Here is a 22,856-nt window from a genome sequence, read left to right as displayed (position 1 = left end):
CTTTTGTCTTTTGGAGTTTCCTCATATTTTTTGTTTCATAAATGACTCTCCATTTGTTTTGTATCATGTTATGGGTTGATTTATTATTGAATATCTTGTCAGTATTGTTAGGTTTTGGAATGGGAGTAGGGAGGTGCAGTGAGTGCTGAATTTGTCATGTTGATCCAGAAATATTTGGAACTTATTTACTCTTTAGAATTTTTGAGACTTTCCTGATAGCTTATTATTTTATCATTTCCTGAAAGTAATGCATGAAAAGAACATGATATATATTATCTGTTTTTACTTGGTGTTAGCTATTCAGCATTCATTCAAGTCCACCTTTGTATAACTTTCCATTATCATAGAGACTAGGAAACAAAAAATACTCAACTTTGGAGTCTTGTAATTGGAGATTAACATCAGATTAATTTATGACCAATCAGATATAAAGGTCTGTAGAGGCTTCCTTTTCCATCTCTTCTTCTTGGCTGGAGTTTAATGTGGAGGATGGTGGTCATTGCTTTGAATGGCAGAGCAGAGAAGTAGAAAAAGCCTGGCCTTTTGTTGGTATAGTAGAAGTGTTATAACAACTCAACTACCTGAATCTGTGTGTGTGTGTGTGTGTGTGTGTGTGTGTGTGTGTGTGGTGAGATAAAGAAACTCCAATTTGGTTAAGCCACTATAATCTAGTGTGTTTTATACAGCTAAGCACAACCCTAATTGGTAGTTGACTAACGTTTCCCCTTTTTGATGTTTTGTGCCTTGTACAAGATAGTACATTGTTGTGACACTTCTAGCTTCTGTTCACTCTTCACTCACTTTCCAGAGTAGGAGTATCTTATTATTAGTGATTGATGTAAAGGAGAAAAAAAAATGGGCATGTAGAGCTCAGTCCCTTTCTCTCTTCTTGTCTCTGCAACATGTGTCTCTATGGCTCTCAGCCATGTGGTAACTCCAGTTGTAAAGGTCCTATGTCTTCAGGGTCCTAGGTCTCAGCAGTTTGGGAGAGTCATTTGATTCAAGACGTTGTTAGCATTTGTTTAATTAACAGAGTATATTGAAACAATATAAAAAGCATTCAAAATCCATATTTAGATAAAGAATTCTCAACAAAATACTAGAAAACAGAATTCAGCAAAATATAAAAATGATTATATACTATAATCAAGTGTGTTTTATCTAAAAAATGTAAGATTGGTGAAAATCAACTAATGCAACATACCATATCAATGGAATATAAACCCAAACCACATGATCATCTCAAGATGTAGAAAAAGCATTTGACAAAATCCAGTACTCTTTCAAGATAAAGACACTTAAAAACTAGGAATAGAAGGGAGCTCCCTCAACTTGATGAAGCCCATCTATTAAAACCCTATAGCTAACATTATACTTGATGATGCAAGATTGGAGATTTTCTCTCTAAGATGGGGAATAAGATACAGAGGTCTGTTCCCACACTTCTATTCAACATACTGAAGTTCTAGCCAGGGCAGAGGCAAAAAACTAAAATAAAGGCACTTGGTTGTAAAGGAAGGAGTAAAACTATCTCTATTTGCAGATGACATGATCTTGTATGTAGAAAAAAGCTATTATAAGTAATAAACAAGTAATAAACAAGGAGATAAGGTAATTTGTACATAAATTATTTGTATTTTTTATGCTAGCAATGAACTATTCAAATAAGAAAACAATTTCATTTAACACCAGAAATAATTAAATATTTAAGAGTAAACTTAACAAGTGGAAGGCAAAATGTGTACTCTGAAAACTACAAAATGTTTAGAAGAAATTAAAGAGAAACTAAATAAAGGGAAAGATATCTTTTGTTCATGAGAAGAGATAATATCGAGATGGCAATACTCCTGAAATTGATCCACAGATTCTGTGAAGTCCCTATCAAAATTTCACCTGCCTTTTGGCAGAAATGGATAGGTTCATCTTAAAATTCATATGGAAATTCAAGGGACCAAGAAGAGCTAAATAATATTTAAAAAAAAGAATAAAGTTGGTGGACTCACACTTCCAAACTTACTACACAGTTATAATAATCAAAACAGCATGGTATTAATATGAGGATGTATATATAGTTCAATGGAATAGAATTGAAAATTCAGAAATAAACTCTCATACTTATGGTTAACTGGTTTTTAACAAAGTTATGAAATCAATTTGATGGGAGGAATAGCCTTTTCAACAAATGGTGCTGGGATAATTGGATATGCAGGATGCATATCATTTTCTCACATATCATATATAAAAGTTAAAATGAATCATAGGCTTAAATGCAAGAACTAAAACTATAAAACCCTTAGAAGATAATATAGGAACAAATCTTTATGACATTGACATTAGGCAAAACCTATGAGACCAAAAGCATGAGCAATAAAGAAAAATATATGAGTTAGATGTCATCAAAATTAAAAACGTCCATGCTTCAAAGAATACCATCAAGACATTAAAAAGACAACCCCACAGCATAAGAGAACATACATGCAAATCGTATCTCTGATAAGGAACTTATATATAGAATATTCAAAGAACTCTTACAACTTAATATTAAGAGGACAAACAACCCAACTAAAAATCCAGTTTAAAATTGGACAAATGATCTGAATGGACATTACCCTAAAGAAGACATGCACGTGGCCAGTATGCATATGAACACATACATGCTCGACATCACTAGCTATCAGGAAGCTCAAATCAAAAACCACAATGGAATACTACCTCACACCACCTAGGATACTTTAATCAAAAAAGATAGATAAAAGCAAATGAAAAATGGACTTTTTATTGTAGAATGGTCTTAGATTTTTAGAATAGTGTTAGTTGTGAAGATAGTGTAGAATTCCCATATATCCCACTCCTACCTTCTCTATTGTTATTAATTTCTTTGGTACAGTACATTTGTCACCTTTCACTAACCAATATTGATACAGTATTATTAACTAAAGTAATGCTTTATTCAGATTTTTAAAATGTTTACCTAATGTCTTTTTTTCTGTTCCAGGATTCCATCAGGACACAACATTACATTTAGATGCCAGGTCTCCACAATCCTTTTGCTTTGATACTTTTCTTATGATTGGACCAGGATTATGTGTTTTTGGAGAAATGCCAAAGAGGTAAAGTCTATTCTCATCATATCATATCAGAGATACTTATTATGTACATGATTTGTCAGTGTTGATGTAAACTTGATCACCTAACTGACATAGTGTTTGTTGAGTTTCTTCATTTGTTTTTTAACCGACTGAGCCACCCAGGCACGCTATTTTCTTCATTTGTAAACTGATTCTTTTTCCCACTTCCCATACTGTACTCTTGGGAGAGAAATAACGAGTTATGCACTTAAGAAGTAAGTAATTATGTTCCAGCTATTTGAGGATGGTGTATATACATAAATTATTTGGAAATTTTTACATGGGAGATTTGTCTATTATTCTCCATTTATTTATTGAATCATCTACTTATATCAGTGTAGACTTATGGATATTTATTTTGTACATTGGGTATTAATCCCATACCAGGACTTCTGATGTGTAAAGAACTTAGAAGTCTTCACCCCTGTCCTTACAAGAAGAAAAATTAGAAAAAAAGGAATATTAATAATTTTTCTTGAATCCATAAGGGAATTGATTGTTGCAGGGCAAAGTGCCACCCCAAAATTTGGAGAGATAGGAAAACACAGAGAATCAGTTTACTTAGAGTAGAAGCTGCTGGAGTCACAAACTGGTAGGAAGACGTCAAAGGTAATTTTGGCATATTGCTGGAGTATGAGTGTAGTTTAGTATGAAAATGAGAAATATTTGGGGACTACAGTCTTAGGGAAGCCCCACACTTAATATCCAGCAATTCCAGCAGATTCTCACAGTATAGATCCAAGATGGGCCCCCTGGATTTTGGCAGGAGGAGGGGAGAAGTTAACATTATGAAATAATCCCAGAGCATTCTCCATGATAAAGGCCTCATCTCCATGGGGAAGAGACTTTATTACAGCCATTTCCCACCTAGAGGAAGGGATTCCTCTGACACCAGGAAGTCAGGTAGCCCTGTCACCTCAGTTTTCTTGTGGGTCCAGGAAGTGGTTGATTTTCAGTTGTTCAACTTTTTCTTGATGTGAGGATGGGAATGACAACTTCTAAACTTTCTTTACACATTTAACCTGAAAAGAAGTCTCTCTGAGTCTCACATAATTTTTACTAATTTGTTAGTTTTCCTTTGTCTATACCCATTTAAAGATGTTCATCCATGATTTCTACTTGTTCTCAGCAGGACACTTTGCTTGAATTATCCTATCAGCCATTAATAGAAATGGATCCAACCTCTTGGATGGCAATATTAGAGGAGATTCTAGTATCTTTTTTTCTGGGACTTTTTTCTTTCTCCCTGAAATGTCAAAGGATCCCAGGGACTTGGTCTAAACATCATGTGGAAAGAGTAACAGGCTTTGACCCATCCATTAGTACACTACTGTTTATCTGTTGTCACTGCTTTTGTTTTTGGTGTCTGGAATCACAATTAAAAACAGGTGAGGGGCGCCTCGGTGGCTCAGTCGGTTAAGCGTCCGACTTCAGCTCAGGTCATGATCTCGCGATTCGTGAGTTCGAGCCCCGCGTCAGGCTCTGGGCTGATGGCTCAGAGCCTGGAGCCTACTTCCGATTCTGTGTCTCCCTCTCTCTCTGCCCCTCCCCTGTTCATGCTCTGTCTCTCTCTGTCTCAAAATAAACGTTTAAAAAAAAAAAAACAGGTGAAAGCACATGGTCCAATTTTGTATTGACATTAGATATAATGAAACTCTATCTAACTCACTCTGTCAAAGGAAAGATGATTCAGTTCCTTGAGGGTTAATGGCCTAATGCTGTCACATTTGAAGTTCCAAATTTACTGGCACAAGTTAGGCTTTTCCTCGCGAAGTCAGCCATAATGCTATGTGATTGGGTCAGAAATGTCATATCCGGATGCTATCTTGGAGCCAATATTCCACCCTTATTGATCTGGCACTGAAATAAATAAAAAACATTAGAGCAACTTTCCTTCTTTTTGTCCCCAAACAAATATCATTTCTTTTACAGAAAAAAAATACTCTTTAGATACTTTTGGTGTCCTTTATAATTTCAGTGAACCATTGGGCATCGTTAGGATTTTCTGAATTCATTAGAGAAATTCAAGTAATGTTGAATATAACAAATTGAATATTCCTCTTTAGGCTCTAATGCAAATAAACTCAAGAGTTGGTAAAAACTTTATAAAATAACAAAATAATTACTGTCAAATTCTTGACCTACATTCTTTTTTTAATGTTTATTATTTTGAGAGAGAGAGAGAGAGAGAGAGAGAGAGAGAGACAGAGTACGAGTGGGGTAGACAGAGAGGGAGACACAGAATCTGAAGCAGGCTCCAGACTCTAAGCTGTCAGCACAGAGCCAGACATGGGGCTTGAGTTCACAGACCACAAGATCATGACCTGAGCTGAAGTCAGACACTTAACCGACTGAGCCACCCAAGTGTCCCAACTTGACCTACATTCTTGTAACTGATAGGGATCTTATAGAGTGACTATAGAGGATTTAAAATGTGCTGTGTTTACTATTGGACAGGAAAATTGCTGCCACCTTTTAAATGGAATATTCTTTTATTAAAAGAAAAGAGATTTATAATTTCACTTGGAGATCATTCCTTTTTATTGTCATCTTAATTTATGTTTTTAAAAGTTAGTAGCAAGGTTGAATAGAGAGAAAAGGGTAAGGGTTAAGAACAGAGACTCTGGAGCCTGAATGCTTGGGTTCTAACCTCACTCTGCAACTTCCTTCCCATTTGACCTTGGCCAAGTGTCTCAACTTTCTTGCCTCCCCTGCAGAATGTGTAAATGACAGTTGTACGTGTTTCATAGGGTTGTTGTGCAATTATATGAGTTAATATTTGAGAAATGCTTAGAACAGTGCCTGGCACATAGTATACACTTTACAAAACAGGTGAGTTAATTTGAATCGATATTGCTAGCAACTGGGAGACATGGAATTTTAACCCAGGGCTGTTGTGCTCCAAAGCCTGTGCTCTTTCTGTAATACCAGTTGTAAAATTCTGCCGTCAAAAGTTGGCTCACTTCCTGGACACATTCTCACCCAAACCAAGCACCCTCTGGAAGCCCACTCTCAGCTCCTGGGTCCGGAGGGCATACACCATGGGGTTAAAGGCTGGGGGCATAACATTATGCAGCACGTTGAAGAGAACAGGGATGAAGGGGACCTTTCTTCCTGCCAGGTGGGTGACAGACAGCACAATAACGGCTGTGTAGAAGAAGACAATGAGGATGAGATGGGAGCTGCAGGTACTCAGGGCCTTCGATGTTGCTTCAGCGGAGTTCAGCCTCAGCACTGAGCGAACAATCAAAACATAGGAAGCAAAGACCAGACCCATGTCACCCCCAAGTGTAATCCATGCCAAGGCTAACTGGTATACTCTGTTAATAGTGACGTCATCACAGGCCAGACTAGTGACCCCCAAATTAGAGCAGAGACAGTGGTCAATTTCATTTCTGGAGCAGTAGTGTCGCTGGGCAGCCAGTACAGGCAATGGGATGGTCAACAGGCCATTCCTGAGCACCATGGACAGGGTGGCTTTGATCACAGAAGCCTCATTGACTATGGAGGGGTACTGAAGGGGGTAGCAAATGGCTACATATCTATCCACAGCCATGCAGAGGAAGATGCCTGACTCCATTCCCATGAAAGTATGGATAGCATAGATCTGAGCAAAGCACTCGTGGAGGCTGATGGCCTTGGCATCAAACCAGAGAATGGCCAGGATCTTGGGCATGATGGTGGTAGCCAGGCCAATGTCCACGATAGCCAAGATGCCAAGGAGCTGATACATGGGCTGGTGCAGGGAAGGCTCATGTTGGATGGTGATCAAGATGAGGATGTTGGCAATGAGAGCTAAGATGTAGAGCAGAGCCAGGGGCAGGGAGAGCCAGTGCTGCCACTCATGAATGCCTGGGAGCCCCACCAGGATGAACTCAGACACTTGAAGCCTTGAGCTATTGGTTATACTCAGGGTGGTATCCATATCATGGGATGTCTTCTTCTCAGCATCTGCCTACGGATTAAGGCAAGCAAGGATAGTGTGTGGTTAGCTTAGCTAAAGGTTAAAATTTCTGTGCAGGTATAAGATTCACCACAATAATTCAGTTCTGTTAAATATAATGCATCCTTTATCCCCTTGAGACTCTGGGAAAAAGTTTACCTAAGAATAAAAGAAGGTCCAGTGTGATAATAAGATAAATATTTAATATAATACAAGTAAAGATTTACTGATTCTATGTGCCTGAAATCCAGCATATATTTTTATATGCTGGGGACATGAACATAATGGGGGAGACAGATACATTTTAAAGAAACATACATATCAGGCCTGTTCTAGCTTTCAGTGGTTGCCAAACAAAATATTACAGACTGGGTAACTTAACCAATGGAAATTTGTTTTCTCACAGTTTCGTGGGCCAGAGGTCCAAAATCAAGGTGTTGGTGGTCCTGTTTTCTTCTCAGTCCTCTCTCATTGGCTTATAGATGACTGTCTTCTTCTGATGTCTTCACATTGTCTATTGTTTGTAAATGCACATGTCTGTGTCCAAATTTCTTCTTAAGGACACTTGTCACATTGGATTAGGGTCCATGGTCAAGATTTCATTTTAACTTAATTACCTCTTTAAAGACTTTTTCTGCGAAACTGTTAATTCTGAGGTACTAGAGACAAGGATTTCAGTACCTGAAGTGAAGCATACAACTGATCCCTAACAAGTAAGTAAAGTTAGGGAGTAGAGGTGATGTCTCCATTCTTAGGGATTTCAGAAAGAGAATAAGTGGCCGCAGTTAGAACTCTGACCAGGCTTTTTGAGTGTCTTGTTGTTGGAGAATAATTTCTGACATAAAGCACTTCCTTTAATTTTACCATACAGGTGAGGAAACAGATTGAATGATTTGTCTAGATAAGGATCATGTATCAAAATCACTAGTATGTGTCAAAGCTACAGCAAAATTTTAATGTTATGCATTTAAATCCAACACTCCTTTCATAAAATCTTAGCCAAAAGGTTAGTACCCTATGGAATAGCATTTGTTTCCTTTTCTGATTATGAAAAGAATGTTAAAGACATACCTAGAGCTGTATTTTTAAATCCCTTATGTTATTAACAAAAGGTAGGAGGAGGAACAAGTGGGAAAAATCTTAAATTAAAAAAAATGTTTATGTATTTTTTAAAAAAAATTTTTTTTTTCAACGTTTATTTATTTTTGGGACAGAGAGAGACAGAGCATGAACGGGGGAGGGGCAGAGAGAGAGGGAGACACAGAATCGGAAACAGGCTCCAGGCTCTGAGCCATCAGCCCAGAGCCTGACGCGGGGCTCGAACTCACGGACCGCGAGATCGTGACCTGGCTGAAGTCGGACGCTTAACCGACTGCGCCACCCAGGCGCCCCAAAAATGTTTATGTATTTTTGAGAGAGGGAGAGAGAGAGCAGGAGAGGGGCAGAGGGAGACACACACACAGAATCTGAAGCAGTCTCAGGCTCCAGGCTGTTAGCACAGATCCCGACTGACACAAACTCATGAACTGTGAGATCATGACCTGAACTCAAATCAGATGCTTAACCTACAGCCACCCAGGCGCCCCATGGCAACAAACTTATAACAGCTTCTATATTTCTGTATGGTACAAATTGGAAATATAGCACGCACATTTAGCCTTTTTTTTCTTTGCTTAAGTAATTTTGTGGCTTGCTTTTACTCTTGGTTCTCTTTTTTTTTTTTAATTTTTTTAATTTTTTTTTTCAACGTTTATTTATTTTTGGGACAGAGAGAGACAGAGCATGAACGGGGGAGGGGCAGAGAGAGAGGGAGACACAGAATCGGAAACAGGCTCCAGGCTCTGAGCCATCAGCCCAGAGCCTGACGCGGGGCTCGAACTCACGGACGGTGAGATCGTGACCTGGCTGAAGTCGGACACTCAACCGACTGCGCCACCCAGGCGCCCCGGTGTTGGTTCTCTTTTTTAATATATTCTTGATTTATTAATTCTTTAATTTTTGGAGAACTTTTCAAGCAATTGTATCTAAAACTGTACCTGAGAGACTGATGTCAGCAAAATAGTGGGCTAGGAAACTGTAGGTCTTTGTTCTACCACAGATCACTAATCAAGCAACAGATTGACCAAAATAGCTTTGTGGTTGTTCTAGAAACTGAGAAACTAAGTTACGATCTATAGGGACTAAGTGAATGAATGCCCAACCGAAGAAATGCCACACTCAAAATTGCAGGAGTTTTCATGGTATTTTCTCACTCTTGTCTCACCCTCTCCTTTATGCAGCATGGTACACGCAGGAGGAATCCATCCAATTCTTAGTTTCTCCCTTGAGAGGTAAGGTAAAAAGTATTTTCACGGTCGTCTGACTGGGAAGTCCCATCCTTTTGAGGTTGTCCCATCATCTTAGAGCTCTGCTTCATTTATCTCCTATTTTCTGATCACAGACCATAGTCTCTATAGATGGGAAGAGCTTGTAAGAAGGGAGGTAGTAAAGGTGAAGGTCAAATAAGTAAAGCCAGCCATGGAAGTGGAAGGCATATACTAATCAAATTCAGAGTCAGGACAGAATTACTGGAATGTGGGACACATCAATCCCCTCACCTCTCAGGATGTAGATCATTGGTTGGTTTCCTTACTACTTCAGGAGGATCTTTGAAGAGGCTTTCACACTGACAGTGCTTTCTGTAGCTGTTTCTGCTCTCCTGGCTTCAGCTACCTGTGTTCAGCCATATGTTGTTCAGAGCAGATCTGTAACTTTGTTTGTCATCCCTGGAGTGTGGGGTTTTAGAATAAATTAGATCCTGGTGATGCCTGGTTTGGTGTGCTGGTCTATAAGTCCTCCCCACTCTACTCTAAGCGTCCTCCAGGGTGTAATGCCTTTTTTTTTTTTTTAATCAAAATAAGGCCTCTGGTGCCCTTGGGGGTTAGCCAAGTAATTTCAGGGAGTAGACACATCCAACACTAATCTTAGGGCAGTTCCCCAGATGGACAGCTTTCTACTCCAGACTCCTCAGAGTTTAACTGATGAATAATTCTCCTCAAATTGTATGACAGTTCTGAAGTAGCCCCCCACCTTCAAATGTATGTTTACTTCATATCCCTCCCAGAGATTGCCTCTATTTATTTTCCCCTTCACAAACTTTGTGAGTAACCTCTTTATTTTGTTTACTCTTCCTCATCTTCTTGATGTTTATTTAACTACAATTTAATTTTTGTTTCAATATTGCACAGAAATTTCTCTCATTAATACTCTCAAATTGCCAAAAATAATGTATTTTTTTAGAATGTAATCTCACTCAAACCCTCTCTAGTGTTTGTCTGTGTTGATCAGTTCCTTCTAGTACCACCTGCCTCTCTTGTATTTCATGACGTGGTACTTTTAGTGTTAATTAAACTGAAATAAAAGAGTGATGTTTAACTTGTATTTAGATCAAATCCTTCTTAATGAGAAATGTATTGGTTGATAAGTCTATCTAAAATGGCAGTCCCAATTCTATCATTCTCTGCTTTATTTCTAGGACACTCATCACAACATGCCAAATTATGGACTTACTTCTTTGTCATTTTGATTTTTAAAATCATTCCCTTTGGGTTGTCTTACTTTTTTGATGATATCCTTTGTCTTTTTTTTCAATATATGAAATTTATTGTCAAATTGGTTTCCATACAACACCCAGTGCTCATCCCAAAAGGTGCCCTCCTCAACACCCATTACCCACCCTCCCCTCCCTCCCACCCCCCATCAACCCTCAGTTTGTTCTCAGTTTTTAAGAGTCTCTTATGCTTTGCCTGTCGCCCACTCTAACCTCTTTTTTTTTTCCTTCCCCTCCCCCATGGGTTTCTGTTAAGTTTCTCAGGATCCACATAAGAGTGAAAACATATGGTATCTGTCTTTCTCTCTATGGCTTATTTCACTTAGCATCACACTCTCCAGTTCCACCCATGTTGCTACCAAAGGCCATATTTCATTCTTTCTCATTGCCAAGTAGTATTCCATTGTGTATATAAACCACAATTTCTTTATCCATTCATCAGTTGATGGACATTTAGGCTCTTTCCATAATTTGGCTATTGTTGAGAGTGCTGCTATAAACATTGGGGTACCAGTGCCCCTATGCATCAGTACTCCTGTATCCCTTGGGTAAATTCCTAGATGTGCGATTGCTGGGTCATAGGGTAGGTCTATTTTTAATTTTCTGAGGAACCTCCACACTGTTTACCAGAGTGACTGCACCAATTTGCATTCCCACCAACAGTGCAAGAGAGTTCCCATTTCTCCACATCCTCTCCAGCATCTATAGTCTCCTGATTTGTTCATTTTGGCCACTCTGCCTGGCGTGAGGTGATACCTGAGTGTGGTTTTGATTTGTATTTCCCTGATGAGGAGCGACATTGAGCATCTTTTCATGTGCCTGTTGGCCATCCGGATGTCTTCTTTAGAGAAGTGTCTATTCATGTTTTCTGCCCATTTCTTCACTGGGTTATTTGGTTTTCAGGTGTGGAGTTTGGTGAGCTCTTTATAGATTTTGATTCTAGCCCTTTGTCCGATATGTCATTTGCAAATATCTTTTCCCATTCCGTTGGTTGCCTTTTAGTTTTGTTGATTGTTTCCTTTGCTGTGCAGAAGCTTTTTATCTTCATAAGTCCCAGTAGTTCATTTTTGCTTTTAATTCCCTTGCCTTTGGGGATGTGTCAAATAAGAAATTGCTACGGCTGAGGTCAGAGAGGTCTTTTCCTGCTTTCTCCTCTAGGGTTTTGATGGTTTCCTGTCTCACATTCAGTCCTTTATCCATTTTGAGTTTATTTTTGTGAATGGTGTGAGAAAGTGGTCTAGTTTAAATCTTCTGAATGTTGCTGTCCAGTTCTCCCAGCACTATTTATTAAAGAAACTGTCTTTTTTCCATTGGATATTCTTTCCTGCTTTGTCAAAGATGAGTTGGTCATACGTTTGTGGGTCTAGTTCTGGGGTTTCTATTCTATTCCATTGGTCTATGTGTCTGTTTTTGTGCCAATACCATGCTGTCTTGATGATGACAGCTTTGTAGTAGAGGCTAAAGTCTGGGATTGTGATGCCTCCTGCTTTGGTCTTCTTCTTCCAAATAACTTTTGCTATTCGGGGCCTTTTGTGGTTCCATATGAATTTTAGGATTGCTTGTTCTAGTTTCGAGAAGAACGCTGGTGCAATTTTGATTGGGATTGCATTGAATGTGTAGATAGCTTTGGGTAGTATTGACATTTTGACAATATTTATTCTTCCAATCCATGAGCATGGAATGTTTTTCCATTTCTTTATATCTTCTTCAATTCCCTTCATAAGCTTTCTATAGTTTTCAGCATACAGATCCTTTACATCTTTGGTTAGATTTATTCCTGGGTATTTTATGCTTCTTGGTGCAATTGTGAATGGGATCAGTTTCTTTATTTGTCTTTCTGTTGCTTCATTGTTAGTGTATAAGAATGCAACTGATTTCTGTACATTGATTTTGTATCCTGCAACTTTGCTAAATTCATGTATCAGTTCTAGCAGACTTCTGGTGGAGTCTATCGGATTTTCCATGTATAATATCATGTCATCTGCAAAAAGTGAAAGCTTGACTTCATCTTTGCCAATTTTGATGCCTTTGATTTCCTTTTGTTGTCTGATTGCTGATGCTAGAACTTCAAACACTATGTTAAACAACAGCGGTGAGAGTGGACATCCCTGTCATGTTCCTGATCTCAGGGAAAAAGCTCTCAGTTTTTCCCCATTGAGGATGTTAGTTGTGGGCTTTTCATAAATGGCTTTTATGATCTTTAAGTATGTTCCTTCTATCCCAACTTTCTCGAGGGTTTTTATTAAGAAAGCTTGCTGAATTTTGTCAAAGGCCTTTTCTGCATTGATTGACAGGATCATATGGTTCTTTTCTTTTATTAATGTGATGTATCACATTGATTGATTTGCGAATGTTCAACCATCCCTGCATCCCAGGAATGAATCCCACTTGATCATGGTGAATAATTCTTTCTATATGCTGTTGAATTCGATTTGCTAGTATCTTATTGAGAATATTTGCATCCATATTCATCAGGGATATTGGCCTGTAGTTCTATTTTTTTACTGGGTCTCTGTCTGGTTTAGGAATCAAAGTAATGCTGGCTTCATAGAATGAGTCTGGAAGTTTTCCTTCCCTTTCTATTTTTTGGAATAGCTTGAGAAGGATAGGTATTATCTCTGCTTTAAACGTCTGGTAGAACTCCCCCGGGAAGCCATCTGGTCCTGGACTCTTATTTGTTGGGAGATTTTTGATGACTGATTCAATTTCTTTGCTGGTTATGGGTCTGTTCAAGCTTTCTATTTCCTTCTGATTGAGTTTTGGAAGAGTGTGGGTGTTTAGGAATTTGTCCATTTCTTCCAGGTTGTCCAGTTTGTTGGTATATAATTTTTCATAGTATTCCCTGATAATTGCTTGTATCTCTGAGGGATTGGTTGTAATAATTCCATTTTCATTCATGATTTTATCTATTTGGGTCATCTCCCTTTTCTTTTTGAGAAGCCTGGCTAGAGGTTTATCAATTTGGTTATCTTTTCAACGTTTATTTATTTTTGGGACAGAGAGAGACAGAGCATGAATGGGGGAGGGCCAGAGAGAGAGGGAGACACAGAATCAGAAACAGGCTCCAGGCTCTGAGCCATCAGCCCAGAGCCCGACGCGGGGCTCGAACTCACGGACCGCGAGATCGTGACCTGGCTGAAGTCGGATGCTTAACCGACTGCGCCACCCAGGCGCCCCAATTTTGTTTATCTTTTCAAGAAACCAACTCTTGGTTTCGTTGATCTGCTCTACAGTTTTTTTAGATTCTATATTGTTTATTTCTGCTCTGATCTTTATTATTTCTCTTCTTCTGCTGGGTTTAGGCTGTCTTTGCTGTTCTGCTTGTATTTCCTTTAGGTGTGCTGTTAGATTTTGTATTTGGGATTTTTCTTGTTTCTTGAGATAGGCCTGGATTGCGATGTATTTTCCTCTCAGGACTGCCTTTGCTGCATCCCAAAGCATTTGGATTGTTGTATTTTCATTTTCATTTGTTTCCATATATTTTTAAATTTCTTCTCTAATTGCCTGGTTGACCCACTCATTCTTTAGTAGGGTGTTCTTTAACCTCCATGCTTTTGGAGGTTTTCCAGACTTTTTCCTGTGGTTGATTTCAAGCTTCATAGCATTGTGGTCTGAAAGTATGCATGGTATGATTTCAATTCTTGTATACTTATGAAGGGCTATTTTGTGACCCAGTATGCAATCTACCTTGGAGAATGTTCCATGTGCACTTGAGAAGAACGTATATTCTATTGCTTTGGGATGTAGAGTTCTAAATATATCTGTCAAGTCCATCTGATCCAATGTATCATTCAGGGCCCTTGTTTCTTTATTGACCATGTGTCTAGATGATCTATCCATTTCTGTAAGTGGAGTGTTAAAGTCCCCTGCAATTACCACATTCTTATCAATAAGGTTGCTTATGTTTGTGGGTAATTGTTTTATATATTTTGGGGCTCCCATATTCGGCGCATAGACATAATTGTTAGCTCTTCCTGATGGATAGACCCTGTGATTATTATATAATGCCCTTCTTCATCTCTTGTTACAGCCTTTAATTTAAAGTCTAGTTTGTCTGATATAAGTATGGCTACTCCAGCTTTCTTTGGACTTCCAGTGGCATGATAAATAGTTCTCCATCCCCTCACTCTCAATCTGAAGGTGTCCTCAGGTCTAAAATGAGTCTCTTGTAGACAGAAAATAGATGGGTCTTGTTTTTTTATCCATTCTGATATCCTGTGTCTTTTGATTTGAGCATTTAGTCCATTTACATTCAGTGTTATTATAGAAAGATATGGGTTTAGAGTCATTGTGATGTCTGTATGTTTTATGCTTGCAGCGATGTCTCTGGTACTTTGTCTCACAGGATCCCCCTTAGGATCTCTTGTAGGGCTGGTTTAGTGGTGACGAATTCCTTCAGTTTTTTTTTGTTTGGGAAGACCTTTATCTCTCCTTCTATTCTAAATGACAGACTTGCTGGATAAAGGATTCTCGGCTGCATATTTTTTTTGTTCATCACATTGAAGATCTCCTGCCATTCCTTTCTGGCCTGCCAAGTTTCAGTAGAGAGATCAGTCACGAGTCTTATAGGTCTCCCTTTATATGTTAGAGCACGTTTATCTCTAGCTGCTTTCAGAATTTTCTCTCTATCCTTGTATTTTGCCAGTTTCACTATGATATGTCGTGCAGAAGATTGATTCAAGTTACGTCAGAAGGGAGCTCTCTGTGTCTCTTGGATTTCAATGCCTTTTTCCTTCCCCAGATCCGTGAAGTTCTCAGCTATGATTTCTTCAAGTACACCTTCAGCACCTTTCCCTCTCTCTTCCTCCTCTGGAATACCAATTATGCGTATATTATTTCTCTTTAGTTCATCACTAAGTTCTCTAATTTTCCCCTCATACTCCAGGATTTTTTTTTATCTCTTTTTCTCAGCTTCTTCTTTTTCCATAATTTTATCTTCTAGTTCACCTATTCTCTCTTCTGCCTCTTAAATCCAAGCCGTAGTTGTCTCCATTTTATTTTGCAGCTTGTTGATAACATTTTTTAGTTCCTCCTGGCTATTCCTTAGTCCCTTGATCTCTGTAGCAAGAGATTCTCTGCTGTCCTTTATACTGTTTTCAAGCCCAGCGATTAATTTTATGACTATTATTCTAAATTCACTTTCTGTTATATTGTTTAAATCATTTTTGATCAGTTCGTTAGCTGTTGTTATTTCCTGGACATTTTTCTGAGGGGAATTCTTCTGTTTCGTCATTTTGGATAGTCCCTGGAGTGGTACAGGACTGCGGGGCACGTCCCCTGTGATGTCTTGAATAACCTGCGTTGGTGGGTGGGGCCGCAGTCAGACCTGATGTCTGCCTCCAGCCCACCGCTGGGGCCACAGTCAGACTGGTGTGTGCCTTCTCTTTCCCTCTCCTAGAGGCGGGATTCACTGTGGGGTGGTGTGGCCTGGCTGGGCTACTTGCACACTGCCAGGCTTGTGGTACTGAGGATCTGGCGTATTAGCTGGGGTGGGTAGGCAAGGTGCACAGGGGCGGGAGGGGCAGGCTCAGCTTGCTTCTCCTTCGGAGATCCGCTTCAGGAGGGGCCCTGTGGCACCAGGAGGGAGTCAGACCCCCCGGAGAGATGGATCTGCAGAAGCACAGCGTTGGTTGTTTGCTTGCGCGGTGCAAGCCAGTTCCCTGGCAGGAACTGGTTCCCTTTGGGATTTTGCCTGGGGAATGGGCGAGGGAGATGGCGCTGGCGAGCGCCTTTGTTCCCCGCCAAGCTGAACTCTGTCGTCCATCAGGGGGCTCAGCAGCTCTCCCTCCTGTTGTCCTCCAGCCCTCCCGTTCTCCGAGCAGAGCTGTTAGCTTATAACCTTCCAGATGTCAAGTCCCGCTTGCTGTTGGAACACACTCCGTCTGTCCCCTCCGTTTTTGCAAGCCAGTCTCGGGGGGCTCTGCTTGGCCTGAGGCCCGCCCTTCCGCCCCAGCTCCCTCCAGCCAGTCCGTGGAGTGCGCACAGCCTCGCCCCCTTCCTACCCTCTTCTGTGGGCCTCTTGTCTGCGCTTGGCTCCGGACACTCTGTTCTGCTAGTCTTCTGGTGGTTTTCTGGGTTATTTAGGCAGGTGTAGGTGGAATCTAAGTGATCAGCAGGACGGGCGGTGAGCCCAGCGTCCTCCTACGCCGCCATCTTCCCAGGATTGGGTCCTGGCTGTCCTCCTTTTTTTTAGTTTTTCAAATAGCTTGTTAGGGGGCGCCTGGGTGGCGCAGTCGGTTAAGCGTCCGACTTCAGCCAGGTCACGATCTCGCGGTCCGTGAGTTCGAGCCCCGCGTCGGGCTCTGGGCGATGGCTCAGAGCCTGGAGCCTGTTTCCAATTCTGTGTCTCCCTCTCTCTCTGCCCCTCCCCCGTTCATGCTCTCTCTCTGTCCCAAAAATAAATAAACGTTGAAAAAAAAAAAAACCAAAACAAAAAACAAATAGCTTGTTAGAAGGTATGAACTGCCATGCGGAGGTCACGCTGCCTCCCCAGCCGTGGCCTGGCTGCGGGTCGCCCAGTGACCTATGGCCCAAGGACCGCAGGTCAGGCGCCACCATCTTCCCAGGATCCTATATATAATATACTGATGATATCCTTTGAAGCACAAACATTTCTAATTTTGATCAAGTCCAATTTTTCTATTTCTCTCCCCTCCCTCCAACCCTTGTCCTGTGCTTTTGGTGTGTTAGCTAGGAAGGCTTTGCCTAAACAAAGATCATGAGGATTTACTTGTACATTTTCTTCTAGGATGTTGGTAGTTTTAGTTTTGATATTTAGGTTTGTGACTCATCTTAAGTTAATTTTTGTGTATGGCGTGTTGAAGGGTCCAACTTCTGTCTTTGCACATGGGTATTCAGTGGTCCCAGTACCATTTGTTGAAAAGACTATTATATTCTCATTGAATGATCTCACAAGCCTTATTGAAAATCAGTTGACCATGAACATACAAGTTTATTTCTGGACTCTCAATTCTGCATCCAACTATTTGTCTGCCTTTATGTCAATACAACTTTGTTTTGATTACTTTTCTTCGAGGTTGATTTTGAAATTGTGAAGTGTGAATGCTCCAACTTTGATTTTTTTCCATGATTGTTTTGATTCAAGGTCCCTTGAAATTCCACATGAATTTTATGATCAGCTTGTCCATTTCTTCAAGAAAAAAAAAGCAATTTGTGTTTTGCTAGGGGTTATTTTGAATCTGTAGATGAATTTGGGGAGTATTGCCTTGTGAACCATATTAAGTCTTGAGTAATGAACACAGACGTCTTCCTATTCATTTAGTTCTACTTTAATTTTTGTTAGAAATGCTTTGTAGTTTTCATTGAGCAAGGCTTGCACCTCCTTGGTTAAATTTATTCCTAAATATTTTATAATTTTTGATGGTATTGTAAATGGAAGTATTTCTTATTCTATTTTTGAATTGTTCTTTGCTCATGTGTACAAATACAACTATTTTTTTTTTTTTTGTATCCTGCAACATTTCTGAATTCATTAGCTCTAATGATTTTTTTTTTGGTGTATTCTTTAGGATTTTCTATATATAAGATCATGTCATCTGTGAATAGAGATAGTTTCACTTCTTCCTTTTTTATTTGGATCCTTTTTACGTAATTTTGTTGCCTAATTGTTACAGTCAGTCCAGCTAAAGGCTTGTCAATTTTGTTGATCTTTTCGAAGAACCAAGTCTTGGTTTTGTTGATTTTCTTTATTCTTTTCTATTCTCTGTTTCACTTATCTTATTGTGATCTTTGGTTTTTCCATCTTTCTTCTTCCTTTGTGTTTAGTTTGCTGTTCTTTTCCTAGTTACTTAAGCAGGAAAGTTATGTTTTTGGTTTGAAATTTATTTTATTTTTCAATGTAGGTGTTATAGGTATAAGTTTTGAGGAATGTGTTTGCTCTATCCCATAAGTTTTGGTGTGGTGTGTATTCATTTCTATTCTTATCAAGTATTTTCTATTTGATTTTCTCTTTGACCCAAATTTTTAAAGAAGTGTGTCACTTAATTTTCACACCCTTTTAAATTTCTGGTTTTCTTTCTATTATTGAATTCTAATTTTATTCCATTGTGATTAGAGGAGATAATTTGCATGATTTCAGTCTTTTTAAATTTATTTACTCTTGTTTTGTGGGCTAACATATGACCTGTTCTAGAGAATGTTCCATGTGCCCTTAAAAAGAATGTGCATTTTGCTCTTACTGGGTTGGATGTTCTATATATACCCATTAGGTCTAGTTGGCTTATAATGTTATTCCAGTTTTCTATTTTCTTATTTATCTTATGTATAGTTGTTTTATCAATTATTGAAGTGGTTGTTGAAATCCCCAAGTATTGTTGAACTCTTTACTTCTCCCTTCAATTCTGTCAATTTTTGCTTCTTATATTTTGAGGCTCTGTTGTTTGGTGGATGTATATGCATTATTGTCATAGTTACTTGATGGACTTACCTTTTGCCATTATTTTATATCTCACATAGCTTTTTGTTTTTTTTTTTTTTTGGCCTAAAGTCTATTCTTATATTAAGTATACTAATATATATCATAGCTTTCTTTTGGTTACTATTTGCATGGATTATCTTTTCCTGTTCTTTCACTTTCAATTTACTTGTGTTTTTGGTTTTAAAAACCAATTTCTGCCAATTTGTGCCTCCTAGTCTAGTTAAAGTCATTACTGATAAGGAAGGACTTCTGCCATTTTTCTAGTTGTCTTCTACATATCATATATTTTGTATGCCTGGATTTCTCAATTCTGTGTGTTACATAAATATTTTAGAGTATACTGCTTTGATTCTCTTCTCCTTTCTTTTTTCCTTCTTCTTCTATTGTATATTTTTTTGTTTATTTTTGTAGTTTTTCCCTAAGGATTACGTTTAACACCTTAATTTATAATAATTTGGTTTGAATTAATATCAGTTTAGTTTCAATAATATTAAAAATACTTTGCTTTTTTATAGCTTCATTCCCCTTATCTTGTTATTGTGACAAATTACATCTTTATGTCAGTCCCTCAACATAAATGTAGAATTTTGTTTGGTAGTTGTACTTTAAATCATATAGAAAAAAGGTATTTACTAAAATATATAATTGCCTTTTTATAAAACTAAAAAATTAAGTCTGTTGTAGTTACCATACATACATACACAATGTTACATTAATTTCAGATGTACAATACAGTGATTCAGCAATTCCATATATGACTCAGTGCTCATCACAATAAGTGTACTCTTAATCTCCTTCACCTATTTTACCCGTCCTTCACCCACCTCCCCTCTGGTAACCATCGGTTTATTTTCTCTAGTTAAGAGTCTGTTTTTTTGTTTACCTCTCTCTTTTTTTCCCTTTGTTTCTTAAAATCTACATATGATTGAAATCACATGGTATATATCTTTTTTCTGACTGGATTATTTCACTTAGCATTATACTCTCTAGATCCATCCATGTTGCAGCAAATGGCAAGATTTCATTATTTTTTATGGCTGAGTGATATTCCATTGTATATTTATACCATATCTTCTTTATCCATTCATTTATCCATGGACACTCTGATGTGTCCATAATTTGTCTATTATAAATAAAGCTTCAGTAAACATAGGGGTGCATATATTTTTTTGAATTAGTTTTTTCATATTCATTGGGTAAATACCCAGTAGTGGAATTACTGGATCATATAGTAATTCCATTTTTGATTTTTAGAGAAGCCTTCATACTGTTTTCCACAGCGGCTACATCCGTTTGTGTTCTCACCAACAGTGCATGAGGGTTCCTTTTTCTACACATCCTCACCAATACTTGTTTCTTGGGTTTTTGATTTTAGTCATTCTAACAGGTGTAAGGTGGTATCTCATGTGGTTTTGACTTGCATTTCCCTGGTGATTAGTGATGTTGAACATTATTGTCTTTTATATTTACCTATGTTGTAAACTTATTTGTGTCCTTCCTTCCTTCCTTCCTTCCTTCCTTCCTTCCTTCCTTCCTTTTTCTTTTTTTCTCTTTCTTTCTTTCTCTTTCTTTCCTTTTTCTTCCTCCCTTCCCTCCCTTCCCTCCTTCCTTCCTTCTTATATTTTCTTTCTTTCGAAAAAGAAAAGCTTCATTCTACCAAACTATGTACAATTAGCATTAAACATTTTCCCTAAATGATAAATTTCTCCAAATATTAAATAGTATATACCATGTGTATTAATTAAACATTGCTAAAATTTATTCAAATTCTCCAATTGCTGCTTCTCAATTGGAGAATGTTCTGTTTCTTTCTTTTTTTTTTAAGTTTATTTATTTTGTGAAAGAGAGAGAGAGCATCCACTTGTGTGCATGCATATGCAGCAAAGGAGCAGAGAGAACAAGAGAATTCCAAGCATGCTCTTCACTTTCAGTGAGGAGCGTAATGTGGGCTCAAACTCTCAAACTGTGAGATCATGACCTGAACCAAAATCAAGATTCAGATGCTTAACCGACTGAGCCACCCAGGCACCTAGAGAATGTTCTGTTTCGTATAAAGAGATCCAAATGACAAAAAAAGTGGTAATCCACTGAAAAAAAGTTCCAGTGAGTATTATGAATGTGGCAGAAATTTTTAGCCCAATTCAGTTAACTTTTCTATGGTGATTTTGTGAAGTCTGTAGTGAAATGTCATGAAGAAGTATAGGTCCATGTCTCCTATCCAAAGCAGAGTGCTTATAAAACATTTTTTGATATGTAACTTCAATTTCTTGACAATAAGAAATTAGTTTAAGCTGGTTTAGAAAGCAGTAATGAAATGCCCTTTTTGCAGGCCACCATACATTACTGGACACTTTTTTGTTTGCAATGATGGCTATAACACATATGGAAACTTCATCAACATCCGACTGTTGTCCAGATTTCTTTCAATTTTATTTTTTGTCAAAGCCCATGATCCTCTTCAAGATAGGTCTCTGCTCTTTTAAGACTAAGAGATCTTGGGGTGGCTGAGTGGCTCAGTTAGTTAAGTGTCTGACTCTTGATTTCATCGACTCAGGTCATGATCTCAGGGTTTGTGACTTTGAGCCCTGCTTGGGGCTGCACGCTGACAGTACAGAGCCTGCTTGATATTCTCTTCTTCTCTCTCTACCCCTCCCCTGCTTGTGTTCTCTCTATCTCTCTCAAAATAAATAAATAAACTTAAAAAAAAGAGAGATAAGTACTTCTCCTATCATCTGTTTGTGATCATCCATTGTGGTGCGATACCTACCTAGTTGTCCAGTGTTTTCACATTTCCTATGGCAGCCAGAAGCTGGATAGCAGAAATTCTGAAGTCTGCTGTAAGGCCTTGAATTGCTGTTTGGGAGTAAGTTTCCACCATGGCTTTCAACTGGTCTTCATTTAAAACAGATATGGGTCTCCCTCAAAGCTCATTTTTCAGACTCACATCCCAGAACAAAAATTTCAAGCCACTAAGTATAGTCCTTTTACTAACAGAGACTTCTCTAAAGACAGACTTGATGTTTCTACTTCCTATGGGTGCATGAAATCCTAGTTTAAGATCAGATAAAAAAAGTATTGAGAAATCTTTCAAAGATACGGTAATGTTCACATCTGAAAAGATGATGATTTCTCTTAGTGATTTGTTTTTAGAAGTTTCCTATTAACAAATGCATAACCACAAGGACAAGATTTACATACAACAGGAGCATGCTGGTTGCAATCGGGGCATGATTTGGTGGCCATCTTCGTTTTCATGGCTCAGGTTGTACACATGCTTTTCTCTGGCAGCAGTGGCTCAGGCTCCTCCCTTTGTATTTCAGTGGACTGGCCCTCTGTCCAACCTCATGCCTGCTGGCCAGACCAAGGCTGTTCTTTATTTCTTTGTATGGATTTGAGTTACTGTTTAGAGTCCTTTTATGTCATCCTAAAGGACTCCTTTTGGATTTTTTTGGTAGAATAGTTCTTCTAGCTATAAACTCTGTTTTTGTTTTGTTGGTAGTTGGCTGGTTATATTTTAATTTTCCCTTTATTGTTGAGGATTGCTTTACCAGATACAGAACTCTTGCTTGACATTTTTCTTTCAGAACTTTTAATTTGCCTTCCCATTGACTTCTAGTCTTCATGATTTCTGATGAGAAATCAACTGTTAATATTATTGAGGCCCTCTTATGACTTTTCTCTTGCTACCATTGGGATTCTTTTTCCTTGTCTTTCCAAAATTTGATTATAATATGTCTCAATGTGGATCTTGTTGAGTTT

General features: G+C 38.5%; 1 protein-coding gene and 1 long non-coding RNA gene across 2 annotated transcripts in view; one reads left to right on the top strand and one right to left on the bottom strand.

Annotated features, from left to right (window-relative positions):
- Positions 1–22,856, top strand: part of LOC123601277 — a 45,917-nt gene that overhangs the window by 21,134 nt on the left and 1,927 nt on the right. The window contains exon 2 of the long non-coding RNA XR_006714029.1: positions 2,996–3,110. This is a non-coding gene — a long non-coding RNA (uncharacterized LOC123601277). The remainder of the gene's footprint in view (positions 1–2,995; positions 3,111–22,856) is intronic.
- Positions 5,982–7,097, bottom strand: LOC123601264 (olfactory receptor 688-like). Its single transcript, XM_045484283.1, has one exon. It carries the CDS (start codon positions 7,051–7,053, stop codon positions 6,088–6,090), a length of 966 nt encoding a protein of 321 aa, XP_045340239.1. The 5' UTR covers positions 7,054–7,097; the 3' UTR covers positions 5,982–6,087.

This window comes from Leopardus geoffroyi, chromosome D1 (assembly GCF_018350155.1).
Source record: "Leopardus geoffroyi isolate Oge1 chromosome D1, O.geoffroyi_Oge1_pat1.0, whole genome shotgun sequence".
Taxonomy (NCBI): domain Eukaryota; kingdom Metazoa; phylum Chordata; class Mammalia; order Carnivora; family Felidae; genus Leopardus; species Leopardus geoffroyi.
This window is presented reverse-complemented; position numbering and strand designations above follow the sequence as displayed.

Coding starts and splice junctions, on each gene's coding strand:
- LOC123601264 (XM_045484283.1), bottom strand. CDS start 7,053: ATGGATACCACCCTGAGTATAACCAATAGCTCAAGGCTTCAAGTGTCT.